Genomic DNA, 15,192 nt, shown 5'->3' with positions numbered 1-15,192 from the left:
TGTGTTTATATATATATATAAATGGTAACAATACATATGCATTTATTTAGTTTGCATTCCCCTTTGTAGAATCAGCAAGATGTAAATTCAGTTCTTCTTCTTATTCTTCTTCTTCTTATTATTATTGTTATTATTATATTTTAGTAGTGCCATTCAAAAGCAAAAGCTGCATAAAAGATTTTCACACGCATGGGACTTTTATGTTGTATTCTTCAGTTACACTGTTTACAGTCAACACCGTTTCCGGCTTCACGCGACTGAAAGAAACTTCAACATGTTTGCTCGTCAAATGTGAGTGCATATTTATGAAACGCTAGTGGACACAGTTATGAATCATTCATATATATAAAATATATAAAAATAAATATTAAGTGTGTTTCATAGCGCTGCTGTCTCAGATCCTTTGTCTGTTTGCGGTTAAGTAAAGTTTGATGTGGTTAGTTTAGCTGTAGCTGACTAGCTAACTCACTTTTATTAAAGTCAGGACTTTAGGAAGTCCAATAAAAATTTGAGTCTACTTGTTTGTTTATCAAATTGCATATTTATTTTTTATTTTGTCTTAAATTTTATTTTAATATGTTAATTATAAATTAACATGACGTTCAAGAGTTGTGGGATGCAGAATGGATAATTAGTGTTTGTACAGTTTTTATCACATGTTTTATATGAAACACATTAAACACTTACTAGGGCTTTTCCAATCTTTTTTGGGCTTTGGTAATGTTTTTGGTTACATATTTTATCATTAATGTCTTGAGTGAAACTTAGTGTATTTTAACCTTATGTTGCATGAATAGTTAAATTATAGATTAAAAAATATATAATTTTACTTGTAAAAAATATTGATGTATTTTTGTAAATATTTCAGAGGTACTTGGTTCATTGCCATTTTCGTAAGCGATAATGCATTTATGTTGTTATTAATAAAAAATGCAATGACATGCTGTATAAATAAGACTGTCATATCATATTATAATCATCATAGATAAACAGCTACCGAGGTTTGTATGTAACATCAATCCCTGAGTGGTTAAAAATGGCTTTTCAACTGTTGTGGAAATCATGCATTAAAATGGTTTAATTTCCTGTAATTGTATTATATGCTTAAACATATACAGTAGGGATCACTAGTCTGAGTCAGTATGTTAAAAAATCTTCTGTTTGCATTTCTTTAAATGTATTGCAGTTTTTCTATACAAATAATATCAGCCTAACAATTTTAGTTAAACGTTAGCAATGAATTTCATTGTAACTTCTTTGTTTGAAAATTTTCTCAACTTTCTGTTTTTTCCATATTAAAATACATTTTTCAACACCAGATTTTCAAAGTGGACTCTATATATATTCCTGATCAAGTGTTTTGTAAACACTGATTTTTAAGGTGTAATATATAAATAATCTATATTATCATTTGCAGATAAATATATTGAAGAAGCCACTCTCCTGCCATGTCGAGCGGTTATAAACCAGATATCCTGTGGTCTCCTCATCACGCAGACCGTTATGTGATCTGTGACACTGAACTCAGCCTGTTTCGGATCGGACCAGCAGGAACCTCGGAAACCAAAGCTGGCTCTCTTCCCTTATCCGAGGAGACAGCTGCCACACTGCTGGCCATCAACTCAGACACCCCGTATATGAAATGTGTGGCCTGGTATCCAAAGTTTGAAACATCTGAATGTTTGCTGGCGGTGGGACAGGCCAATGGCCGAGTTGTCCTGACCAGTCTGGGACAGAGTCACAACTCCAAATGCAAAGAGCTGGTAGGTAAAGAGTTTGTGCCCAAGCACGCCCGACAGTGCAACACCCTTGCATGGAACCCGGTGGACAGTAACTGGCTTGCTGCTGGTTTGGATAAACATCGGGCAGATTTCTCGGTTCTGATATGGGACATCAGTAGTAAGTTTTCTCCCGAGGCGGTACCTGTGGAGAAAGTTCGTCTGTCTGGAGATGCAGACTCTGGGCTTGTAGTGACCAAGCCGCTGTACGAGTTGGGTCAGAATGATGCCTGTCTTTCTCTTTGTTGGCTCCCTCGTGATCATCAAAAGTTACTCTTGGCTGGGATGCACAGAAATCTGGCAATCTTTGACCTGCGCAACACCAGCCAGAAGACTTTCGTGAACACCAAAGCCATTCAGGGAGTAACGGTGGACCCTCACTTTCAAGATCGCGTAGCGTCTTTCTTTGAAGGCCAAGTAGCCATCTGGGACTTGCGCAAATTTGAGAAACCAGTCTTCACTTTAACTGAGCAGCCCAAACCTTTGACTAAAGTGGCATGGTGCCCGACTCGCATGGGCCTGCTGGCCACGCTGACGCGCGACAGCAACATTATCCGTCTGTATGACATGCAACACACACCCATGCCCTTCGGCGATGAGGTCGAGCCTACCATCATTGAGCGCAGCGTACAGCCCTGCAGTGAGAGCATTATCAGTAGCTTTGCATGGCATCCATCAGCGCAGAACCGCATGGTGGTGGTATCGCCCAACAGGGTCATGAATGACTTCACCGTCTTCGAACGCATTTCATTAGCCTGGAGTTCTACCACATCGCTGATGTGGGCATGTGGGCGGCACCTCTATGAATGTGCAGAGGATACTGGGCAGGGAACAGCTGCTTATGAAAAGGACATCGCCACCAAGATGAGGGAACGCGCGCAGTCGCGCTACGGCCATGATACCGTACAGGTGTGGCGAAACCATGTGTTGGCCGGAGGGGACGAACCCCAGCTGAGATCGCTGTGGTATACACTTCATTATATCCTTCACTGCATTGCTGTGTCATTCAGAGATTTGTGTCCTGCTAAAGATGGTTATCTGCTGTTTCATTTAGCATTTTATGGCAACAAATATCAAAGCATATTATGAGCCTCAAAACTCTTTGTCCATTGCCAAAAATGTCATTCGTCCAAGTCATTGCAGAATGTCTTGTAAAATATGGTCCTTATATGGAGGGTTCTTTTTTATTTGAAGATTTTTCACAACTTATTCAACTTTTAACTATCGGCATAAAGGCTGGTCCACTTTGCAGTTTATGCTTGCCAAGAACTTAGCACTTAGACAGGAAGGGACTGTCTCGCTGACATGTAAAATGATCAGTTAGTTTGTTTTATTTTAATGTGTTTTGTTGGGGCGGTTTTATCTGAAATAGTTGATTACTCAATTAGAGGTAGACCGATATATTGGTTTTACTGATTAATCTGTGCCGATAGTTTCCTTTTGAAGAATTCTTTAACATTCAATAAATATATATATTTTTAAATATCACCTGATAGTTTTCCACCACTTGAGTTTTCGGTATCGGCAAAATCCACTATCAGTCGACCTCTATCCACAATAATACACTGGTGACTCATTTGCATGATTGCACAGGAAGTCGGCATATTGTTTCCGAGAGTTCCAGTGCCCTAGGAATTATCATTTTTGTCGATTTTGCGGAGACATTTATTTCATTGGCTCAAGTGTGCTTACCTTCCCCTGTGGCACGGCCTGAAGCATGTTGCATCAGCATCATGACAGACCCCAGTTCAGATCCTGCATTGAAACCAGGATGTAATTGCATTCGCATAATCAGTGATTCTGACGTTGCATTCTTCCCTCTAACATTACTTTTTACTCCACTGATGGTTAGGTTTGGATTTGGGGGGGTGTTCATAAAATATGCATTCCTCTTCACTGTATTACAGCCTGTACAGCTGGAAACAACTTGCATCACAGCTCGCTTTTGGCAGTCCTACATGGACATTTAATCCTGAAAATGGAGCTCACATGTGCCCCTTTGGCCAAAGGGGGCAGTGTTTTGCATTTCAGTAAGCACAGACCGAATATAGCTGAAGAAAATACTTATTTATAATTTTCAGTTTTGTTTAAGGTCATTAAATCAAACCTTTTTTAATAACTGTCCAATAAGTGAAAGGATGGTATTTGGGGTAAAAAGCCCCCCTGTTGCAGGGGCGAAAGGCCCCTATTAATCACATTTTTTTTTATATAGTGCTTTCAGTAGATTAAATCTTTTAATTGCGATTAAACTCAGAATTTAAAAGTTCTGAAATGTGACTATATAGACTTATTTTCTGTCAAAATACATTTATTTTCTTCTTTGGAAAGAACAACACAATAGTACAAAACAATATGTAACAATAATGCTTTATTAACATTTGCCAAACTCCACTGTACAAAGACAGAAATTCACCAAAATAGCACCAATTCAAGTAACATTGAACATTGACCAAAGTCTAAGAGCGATGTTTACAGATTGATAGAACTACTATTCATTGCTGAGCGCATTAAATCTTTTAAACCCCATCCTCCACAATTTTCACTTTGAATATGGAATGCACATGATTTGTTTCAGGGCAGCAAGTGCAAGTTGAACTCCATATGAAAAGCGCATCTTGTTCTGCTTTTAGCGCTGACACTGCTGATGGAAATATATTTCATATTTATTTAATTTTTATTTATCTAGTAATCATTAGTTGATGCTTCAGAATGTCACTGGCAACAGGTACATAGTTAAATTGTTACATTTGAGCAGAGCGTCAACAGACCCTTCACGGAAGAGCAAGCTGCGCAGTAGGCTTGTAAGAATTGACATGCTTATGTGGTAAAATGCTGACTTACAAAAAGACGTGAAGAACTTAACTTTTGTCTCTAACTCCCATCAGTATTTGTTTGTAGTGTGTTTACAAGTGTAATGTCCCCGCTGGACACATTGCAAGGGTTCTGCCTCTAATCGGTGTTCAGAACTCACAATGAGCTGAATAAAATGTCATATCGGTACACGCCTTAATCGCGATTAAGAAAAAAATAACGCATTATACATTTTTATTTATTTGCACACATTAACGCGTTAACGCTGACAGGACAACACTAGTTGCCTCCGCTTCTGAGACCGTCAATCCGCGCATCATATCACGTGGCTCATTGTGCATGACACCACGGAGACTCACAGCATGCAGAGGCTCATGCTACTCTCCGCAATCCACGCACAACTTACCACACGCCCCATTGAGAGCGAGAGGTTACCCCACGTGACTATACCTTTCCTAGCAACCGGGCCAATTTGTTTTCTTAGGAGACCTAGCTAGAGTCATTCGGAACACCCTGGATTTGATCTCACGACTCCAGGGGAGCTAGTCAGCATCAATACTAGCTGAACTACCCAGGCCCCTATATTCACATTTCTTATAAATGTATCACTGAACTGCATCCACCTCTTTGTGAACCCCTGGTATAATTGATTGATTTTTGTTGTCATATATATTGTTTATCTTGCTCTATTTTTAAATGCTTATATTTCCTATGTGTGTGATACTCATGAAACAGTACACTGAAAATGTGGAACAGAAGCAACAGAGCAATAAAGAGTCGCTGATCTACTCTGGCATCAAAAATATTGTCAAGTTCAGCTCTGGTAAGTTAATCAGGCTCTTTTTCCAAAACCTAGTGAGCTGCCATGGTGTCTGCTGTCTAAATAGGGAGCTGCTTTAAGAAATCCTAACTGAAATGGAACTTCTTTAGTAACCGAATGTGAAACGCAAGTAGCATTCCTAATGTACAATGCACAATTTATTTAAAAAAAAAAGATTGACTATAATACAATCATTAGGCATAGAAATAAACAAGAGAATATTCCATTTTACTGAGCTTGTCAGAATGCTTAGAGTATTGACTTCTGCATGAAAGATATACACTCACCACTTTATTAAGAATACCTGTACACCTACTTATTCATGCGATTATCTAATCAGCCAATCGAGTTGCAGCAATCCATAAAATCATTGCACTTCATTTAATATTCATATCAACCATCAGAATGGGGAAAAATGTGATCTCAGTGATTTCAACCATGGCATTGATTGTTGGTGTCAGATCTCCTGGGATTTTCATGCACAACAGTCTGTAGAATTTACTCAGAATGGTACAAAAAACATCCAGTGAGCGGCAGTTCTTTCGATGGAAATGCCTTGTTGATGAGAGAGGTCAACAGAGAATGGCTAGACTGGTTCGAATTAACAGAAAGGCTACGGTAACTCAGATAACCACTCTGTACAATTGTAGAGAGCAGAATAGCATCTCAGAATGCACAACAATTTGAACTTTGAGGTGGATGGCTACAACAGCAGAAGACCATGTCAGGCACTTTATTAGGCCCATAGTATTCCTAGTAAAGTGCTCTGTGAGAGTATGTGCCCCCTTAGAATTTGGCCAAATTAATAATTAGAAGGCAGCATAATTAGCCTACCTTTTGGAACAGACTTTTGTTAAAATGTTGCCTACATAGGCAGCTCACTTTGGTTTGGAAGAGAGCATTCGAATAGGACAGACAACAAATGTGATAGATTAAGTCAAATTTTTTGTGAAACATTAATTCTATAATGGATGGGTAAAAAGAACATTTGCTCTGTATATTAGCAATTATTTCCCTTCATTTTACAATCTTCTTCTCCATTCTTAGGTACTACAGAAACACTGCGGTGCTGGTCGGGTTCAGACAGACAGACTGATGTACCACGGTATCACAGCGAGGAGCGCAGTATGGCCCTGCAGCTGTGTGGCTGGATCAGTCAAGGGTCAGACATCGATGTGGAGCCCTTTTTGAAGACTCTAGAGCAGGAGGGCGAGTGGGAGAGAGCCGCAGCTGTCGCCCTCTTTAATCTGGACATCCGCCGGGCAATCCAGATTCTTAATAAAGGAGCATCAACAGAGAAAGGTACGGCACCGGACTGGGTCCAGTGACTGGCACCCCCACAAGGACTCCTATAGGGTGAATTTCATGAATGCGGTTAAGAATATCTTTAGGTCATATTTCAACCCAAATTCAAAAGATAAAACAAGTTTTATTAAATAATTTTATTTAATAATAAAATTAATAAGTTTTAAAAAAGTTTTATTTTGTTTAAAGAAAATGAAGCCTGTTTTAGGGCAATGAAGTTATGCATTTTTACATTATAAGCACATTTTCTTATGCAATAAAAACCTCATTCTCATAAAAAAAATATATATATATATATATATATATATATATATATATATATATATATTTATTTATTTATTTTTTAAATTGTGAAGTATGTACATTTTGTTATACTGGCTTTGTTAATTAAAATAATAAAAATAATGTATTACAATCATTTTATAGAAACATTACTGTATTATAGAAACTAGTCTTTTTTTTTTATTATTATTAAACTTAAAAGTGAATTAAAAGAATAAGAATTTGGACGTGAAGTGTGCTTGATTGTCATGAAAATATTGTCACAAAAAAAAAAAAATATATATATATATATTTTCATGCAAAAACTACCCCATAAATGATATGATTAGAAATTTTCTTTTTCAGAAATCTTTTATATATTGTACTCTAAATCAATACTGTTTTGCTTGTTTCTGAAGTGTTCACAAATAAAGTTCCAATCTAAAATTGCAGAATACGCAATTCTCATTAGCTTAGTGCAATATCTCATTGTCATTAGTGTAATACAAAAAAATATATTATTTAAGCAGAATTATTTCAGCACCATTGTAGTATTTGGTATACTACTTTGATGTTAATTTGAATGAAAAATTATTGGATTACAGTAATGAGAATCTAATGAGAAGCAGCATTGAATTATAGGAATTACACAAAAAACCCTCAAAAGATAATTAAAATAATTACAATTTGCAGGGTGAAATGTGTTTGCCATGGAAATAATGTTACAATGCAAAAAATAAAAAAATTATAGCCCTAAAAATTAAATAATTTCCCTTCATGCAAAAAAGTCTCATCAATTATATGACAACAAAGTACAAATGTATTGTATTATACTGTTTTCCTTTTTTCTCTAGTGTTCAAAATAAAGCTCCTATCTAGAATTGTACTTTCTTTTAAGGTATCAAAGTATAATCACATTCCAAAGGGAATCAAGTTAACATGTTACATGAATCATTTTATATTTCTTTTTGAAATAGATATACAGTAGAAATACCCTTATTGAAGTTTACTCTAATGAATGTAGATGGATTTGTGAAATGTAGGCTGATTTTAGCTAGTGTTTACTTGCACTCAAAAAGCTTTCTTACATACTTGATAAAATGGGTTGTTGAACAAAAGCATGATCCCTGCGTGACACACTACTGATCAGAAATTGTAAAGTGCTGCTTGTTCTTTAATATTGAATGCCCTGAAACCACATAAACATATGGTATATAGGACTGTTTGGTTATCATTCATAATAACCTATGGTTGTTTGGATTTTACTATTTGTTTTGGCTAAATATTTCAGAAAACACAAATGTCCTTTATAGAGTGTGGGGTCTTTCACATCTAGTGCCACAGGGATTTGTCATTGCATTGTGTCTTGTTTATATGAAGGGTTGTTCAAACAAAAATGAAAATTCATTTACTCTCCCTCATGTCATTCTAAACCTCTATGACTTTCTTACTTCTGTGGAACACAAAAAGGTTATTAGGAGATATTTAGCAAAATTGAAAGTATTTACATGCATCAAAAGCATACGACGACCAAGAAACAAGGACAAAAAAAACACTGTAAATGTGATCCATGTACTGTGACTGATGTACTATCTTTTTTTCAGTCTGTTCCTCACACAAAGTTCTCATATGACTTCAAAAGACTTCGAATATAGCCGAAAACTTTCATGGTTAAGCTGAGAGATTCTTAAAATATCTTGTTTGTGTTATCAGAAGAAAATAAGAAAAATAATGTCCAATTTTGGGTGAACTGTTCCTTTAAGTGAGGTGTTTCATAATTTCTTTCTGTATGTTGTGATTAGGTGATCTGAATCTGAATGTGGTGGCCATGGCTCTGTCGGGTTACACAGATGAGAAGACCTCTCTGTGGAGGGAGATGTGCAGCTCTCTCAGACTCCAGCTGAAGAAACCCTACCTGTGTATAATGTTTGCCTTCCTCACCAGTGAACCTGGAGCATATGATGGTGTCTTGGTATGCTAATAAATACTAAAAATAATATTTTCCAGAATATTTCTCCACATTTGTGCCATGCTGTCTGTTACCACAGACAATAAATTCAACTCCTCCCACAGTATGTGTAAATACAGGACACATGCCGCATCTGCCGCTGTACTTATCCTTTTGAAGAATCCCTCGTTAAAACAAAAAGCATCTGAAGTTTAGATGGCACATTTCAGTGTGGATTGCTTGGTGAACCTGGCACAATGGAATGTAGGCTTTGCTAAAAAGGCTGTTATTGAAGTATGGGGCAGTTAAACATAATATTGGAGCACTATATTGAAAACTACTGATTATTTAATTCTAAGGCTCAGCAAGAGGGTGGGAAAAGGACATTAATAACTAAATTGAGACCTTACTAACATTATACGTATGCGGTCCTCAGGAAAGAAAATAAAATGGTAAAAACAAAAAAGTAAATAGGTGACTCCTTTAAGTTGAACATAACCTGGAATATTCCTCTGAAAAAAGAAATCTGTGTAATTTTGTCCTGATGGCAATTTGATTTAAGCCTTTAAACCTTTGCTTTCTATTTACAGTATGAGAGTCATGTGGCTGTCAGGGACCGAGTGGCCTTTGCATGCATGTTTCTAAATGATGCTCAGGTAAGAACCGTTCACCCATCAGTTCATCCAGGCTTCGTTGATGTTCAATCAATAATACCTGTTTTTTTTGCCTTCCTATTAGTTGCCTCGTTACATAGACAAGCTGACCAATGAGATGAAAGAGGCTGGTAATCTGGAGGGCATTCTGTTGACAGGCCTGACGAAAGATGGAGTGGATCTTATGGAGAGTTATGTAGACCGTACTGGAGACGTGCAGACTGCCAGTTTCTGCATGCTAAAGGTACCAGAATGTCCACACATACTGATAGACTGACGGAGATGGATAGATGGATGGATGGACGGATGGACGGAGAGAGATAGATGGATATAGACAGACAGACATGTATAGATACTATAGGCAGACAGACATAGATAGATAGATAGATAGATAGATAGATAGATAGATAGATAGATAGATAGATAGATTACATTTAATTGTCAACAATTGAGTACTTTACTATAATTATAACCTATAAGATATATGTATAGACAGACAGACATATATAGATACTGCAGACAGACAGATAGATAGATAGACAGACATAAAGATACTGTAGGCAGGCAGAGATAGATAGATAGATAGATAGATAGATGGATAGATAGATAGATAGATAGATAGATAGATAGATAGATAGATAGATAGATAGATAGATCGCTAATAGATGTGGAGTTGAAGTCTATATTTCTTCGGTAAATGCAAATAAAATGAGTGAAAGTATGCTTTATAAACACTGTATACAATATATTGTTTTGTGTGTTTGTTGTGGTAGGGCTCCCCAGGAGAAGTGCTGAAGGACCCTCGAGTTCAGTGTTGGATTGAGAACTATCGCAATCTGCTGGACGCCTGGAGGTTCTGGCATAAACGGGCTGAATTTGACATTCATAGGAGCAAATTGGATGCCAGCTCAAAACCGCTTGCACAGGCAAGAATCATGTTTCTTTCTGCCACTTGTTAAGTTTAGTTATTTAAAAAAAAAAAAAAGTACTCTCTGATTATAATGCAATTATATTTTTGCATTGATACGTTTTTGGATACAGTATAGATTTAATAATAATATTGTTTATCAGCCAAAAAATAACGAACATTATCCAAATTATAGATGCATCCTTAGTTTTAATTTGTCATTTATGCACCCTAAATGACTTTCTTCCATGGAAAATATCAGGCAGAATATAAGGGACTGACATCCTCAATCACCATTTACTTTCAATACATCTTTTTTCCATACTATGAAAGTGAATGGTGACTGAGGCGGTCATTCTGTCAAACATCTTCTTTTTTTTTTTTCACAGAAGAAAGTCATACGGGTTTGGAACAATATGAGGGTGAGCATACGATGACAGAATTTTACCAGTTTAATTCTATTATTTATTATTTGTGCATTATTTATATTGTGTGCAGGTGTTTGTGAGCTGTAACTTCTGTGGAAAGTCTATATCATACAGCTGCTCAGCGATGCCACACCAGGGCCGTGGATTCAGTCAGTATGGGGTCAGTGGTTCGCCCACCAAGTCAAAGGTCACCAGTTGCCCAGGCTGTCGCAAACCGCTTCCACGCTGTGCACTCTGCCTAATGAACATGGGCACCCCTGTGTCCAGCTGCCCAGGTAACAGACCACTCTATCACAGGGTTTTATGTAGACGGATAATTTAACTGATGTCTGATACAAGCTCTGCGGTTTGTTAATAAACAAATACAGTGAGGTTGACAAGTCTGAGAGTCCACTTGTAAAAATGACTACACACATTTGTGTAAAACCTGATGATCATGTTACCCAGCATGATTTGACAATGTTCCAAAGAGCATCTTGCATGCTTCAATGGAAGCACCATAACTGGTAATCATAAGGATGCTGGTTCGATCCCCACAGCCACCACCATTGTGTCCTTGAGCAAGGCACTTAACTCCAGGCTGCTCCAGGGGGATTGTCCCTGTAATAAGGGCTCTATAAGTCGCTTTGGATAAAACCGTCTGCCAAATGGGGGCAGTGGTGGCTCAGTGGTTGAGGCTCAGGGTTACTGACCAGAAGGTTGGGGGTTCAAGCCCCAGCACAACCAAGATGCCACTGTTGGGCCCTTGAGCAAGGCACTTAACTCCAGGTTGCTCCAGGGGGATTGTCCCTGTAATAAGTGCACTGTAAGTCGCTTTGGATAAAAGCGTCTGCCAAATGCATAAATGTAAATATAAATGGAAGCAAGGAAATCTCACCTTTTGCACAAATAAGTTAACATTAACTAATTTACAGATTTGATTAGTGACTAGTGGTCGACCGATATTTCGGCGAGGCCTAGAAATCATAATAGCATATATTATATTATATATACATATATTACAATCAAACTGCTTTAATATATTATGAATAATATAAGAAAGTCATCTATAGTTAATGATTCTGAGCCAGTAATCATTAGTGATCATTGATGTTTTTGACATATGAAATCATTAATTGAAATGTTGCTGTAATGTATCAGAGTTCATTGTCAGATTCATATCATCAGGCACAGGTAAAATGGATGAGAAAGTTGATCTCACACGAGACAAAAAACTGGCACAGTTCAATAACTGGTTCACCTGGTGCCACAACTGCCGGCATGGGGGTCACGCAGGTCACATGCTTAGCTGGTTTAGGTAAGAGGATTCATATTCACGCATGAATAGTAAATATAAAATGTATAGTTCACCCGAAAATGAACATTTTGTCATTTACTCACCTTCTATTATTCTCTTCTACGGAACACAAAATTAGATGTTTGGCAGAATGTCCGAGCTGCTCTTTTCCATACAAAGGAAGTGGATGGTGATTTACACTGGCAAGCTTTAATAAGGAAAAAATATGATAATGTATTCATTCTTGGGTGTTCTATTCTTTTAATGAATCTTTAAAGATTGGGAGGCCTGGGTAGCTCAGCGAGTAGTGATGCTGACTACCACCCCTGGAGTAGCGAGATCGAATCCAGGGTGTGCTGAGTGACTCCAGCCAGATCTCCTAAACAACCAAATTGGCCCGGTTGCTAGGGAGGGTAGAGTCACATGGGGTAACCTCCTGGTGGTTGCGATTAGTGGTTCTCGCTCTCAATGGGGCGCGTGGTATGTTGTGTGTGGGTCGCGGCGAGTAGCATGGGCATCCACATGCTGTGAGTCTCTGCAGTGTCATGCACAACGAGCCACGTGATAAGATGCGTGGATTGACGTCTCTGAAGCGGTGGCAACTGAGACTTATCCTCCGCCACCCATATTGAGGTGAGTAACTGCACTACCATGAGGACCTTCTAAGTAGTGGGAAATGGGTGTTCCAAATTAGGAGAAAAGGGGATAAAAAAAGGGGTTGTTCTTTATTATGTTTAGGATAATCTGATATCTTAGTGATGTGTATACTAAAAGTCATACATTCAGAGTTGAATTATATTTTCTTTCCTTTCAGAGATCACAACGAATGTCCCGTCTCTGCCTGCACTTGTAAATGCATGCAGCTGGATACCACAGGCAACCTGGTGCCTTCTGATAGTGTATAATAGTAGTTTAGAGATTTAAATATCCTGCTTTACTAGAAACCAGCTAGCTTTACTAATAAGTAATGATAGTAAAGTTCTCACACTTTCAGGAGTCAAAGAGACAGCGTATGCACACTTCACTGGCATCAATGTCAACAACTGGTGCTCTGTTGTGACAGAAACTAAAGCAGTTAGATTACTGGGATGATGCTACCCATGATTAACTCACCCACCCACTGATAGTTAGGTTTCCAGAGGCGTCCAACCTGCTTGAGAAGGAATTTATGTGAATGACTGACATGCACTAATTCGTTGTGGTCCTAAATTGATCCGTAGCAAGAGTTAAATGTGAATATGAATCAAATAATTTCAGTATTGTATTTAGTGACTGAGAAAGAGTTTAATGCAAATATTACAATAATTTTAACCTGATGGGTTTGAATACGTGGGAATAAAGTTTTGTTAATGTCTCAAAGTTATTATTATTATTCTTTGTTGTGTGGTCATTGACTATTACTTGACTTTGAATTCATGGAATCATATTATTGTTTTATTGTTCTGTATTTATAACACATTACTCATAACCACTGTTAATTGTTAATTGATTTGTAAACTGTTTGAAATCTTCAATAAGAGAAAATAAAAAAAATTCAACTATTATATATGAAGAAATGACCATGGTTAAGGCGACGGTTATACAGCAGGAAAGGCAAAGTTCAGTCAAGAGAAATGGCCTGAGGTTAGTTGTAAAGTACAATTAAACGTCTAAAAATAATTTTTAATTTGTTTTAAAATTTCCTTTTTTTTTTTTTTTTTTTTAAATGTGTAGGTTTAACATTAGTGTCAGATAGGCTGATTGTTGAGTCTAAGAGTAATGTAATGTAAGATGCTGTTTTGTTGTGCTTTAATCAGTGCAACAACTTAGCATCCTAACTATTTAAATGATTGTGTCTCTATTTTTGGAAATAAAAAGAGCTGTCCATAATAAAGTTACTATTTTTGAATCCTAATTTTATTATGCCTTTTACACTATGTACTTAGTAACAAAATTAGTCCTGACTTCTGTATAAGACCACATGATTTGTAACAGATTTCCTTATGGACCATGATAAAGATATGCAATTGCAGCAATTATAGGAATATTCCGGGTTCAATACAAGTTAAGCTCATTCGAAAGCATTTGTGGCACAGTGTTGATTACAACAAAACAATTATATTGACTTGTCCCTCTTTTTCTTTGAAAAAAGCAAATAGCGAGGTAACAGTAAGGCATTTGCAATGGAGGTGAATGGGGACAGGTTTTTGGAGGGTTTAAAAGCAGAAATGTGAAAGTTTTCATTTTCTAAAGACACTTACATTTATTCTGCTGTAAAAACGTGTATATTATTTGAGCTGTAAAGTTGTTTAAATCATCGTTTACTGGGATTACAAGGTTTGTGGCATTATGTTGTCATTATAACTTTACACAGAAAAGGTTAGTAAGTGATTTGTATAACTAAAATCATGTTAACATGCATATTGTCTTGTGGCTATACTTTTACAACAGTTAATATTTTAACGCTTACGGATTGACCCCACTCACTTCCATTGATCACTGTATCCCAGAATTTTTTCATTCCTTTTTTTATTTAGTCATTTAAACAAAAGCAGGGGGAAGTTGAAATAAAAATGTTTGATAATCAGCATTATGCCACTACACCACATAATGCTATTGATTGAGCTTAATTGTATTAAACCCGAAGTATTCCTTTAAGAGATGAACAGTTCTCATGACCATAAATTAAAACTTTACTTTGTGGAGATTGACGGCCGGACCAGTGCTGCAGTGCTGATCAGCAGGAGAGAGAGAGAGAGATAAGGGGCAGCCGGAGACGCCGGTGCGAGGGAGAGATGCACGCGTCAGCGTTGCATATGTGTCTGTTTGTCTTATGTTTTAAGTTGAGTTTTACATTAAACCTTACATTTACTATTCAGCCGGTTCACACCTCCTTGCCCGTCCTTTATCTGAATAACAGTACTTATCACTGTAATGCAGAGAATAATAGGAATTACAGAAAAGCTATATATATATATATATATATATTTACTCCACAACATTAAAACCACCTGCAATATTGTGTA

At 37.2% G+C, this 15,192-nt stretch overlaps 1 protein-coding gene across 2 annotated transcripts; it reads left to right on the top strand.

Moving 5' to 3' along the window:
• Nucleotides 1-252: 252 nt before the first annotated feature.
• On the top strand, nt 253-14,046 carry LOC127657783 (GATOR complex protein MIOS). Of its 2 annotated transcripts, XM_052146685.1 has the most exons (11): nt 253-291; nt 1,418-2,757; nt 5,314-5,412; nt 6,457-6,711; nt 8,778-8,947; nt 9,514-9,579; nt 9,662-9,820; nt 10,350-10,502; nt 10,982-11,186; nt 12,079-12,208; nt 13,002-14,046. In XM_052146685.1, exons 2-11 carry the CDS (start codon nt 1,449-1,451, stop codon nt 13,090-13,092), a joined length of 2,637 nt encoding a protein of 878 aa, XP_052002645.1. In that variant the 5' UTR covers nt 253-291; nt 1,418-1,448; the 3' UTR covers nt 13,093-14,046. The 2 variants fall into 2 exon arrangements, with proteins under 2 accessions (XP_052002645.1, XP_052002647.1); XM_052146687.1 differs by lacking the exon at nt 12,079-12,208.
• The last annotated feature ends 1,146 nt before the right edge of the window (nt 14,047-15,192 follow it).

This window comes from Xyrauchen texanus, chromosome 17, assembly GCF_025860055.1.
Source record: "Xyrauchen texanus isolate HMW12.3.18 chromosome 17, RBS_HiC_50CHRs, whole genome shotgun sequence".
NCBI lineage: Eukaryota > Metazoa > Chordata > Actinopteri > Cypriniformes > Catostomidae > Xyrauchen > Xyrauchen texanus.
Note: the sequence above shows the minus strand (reverse complement) of the source record. Positions and strands in the feature narration are given on the sequence as shown.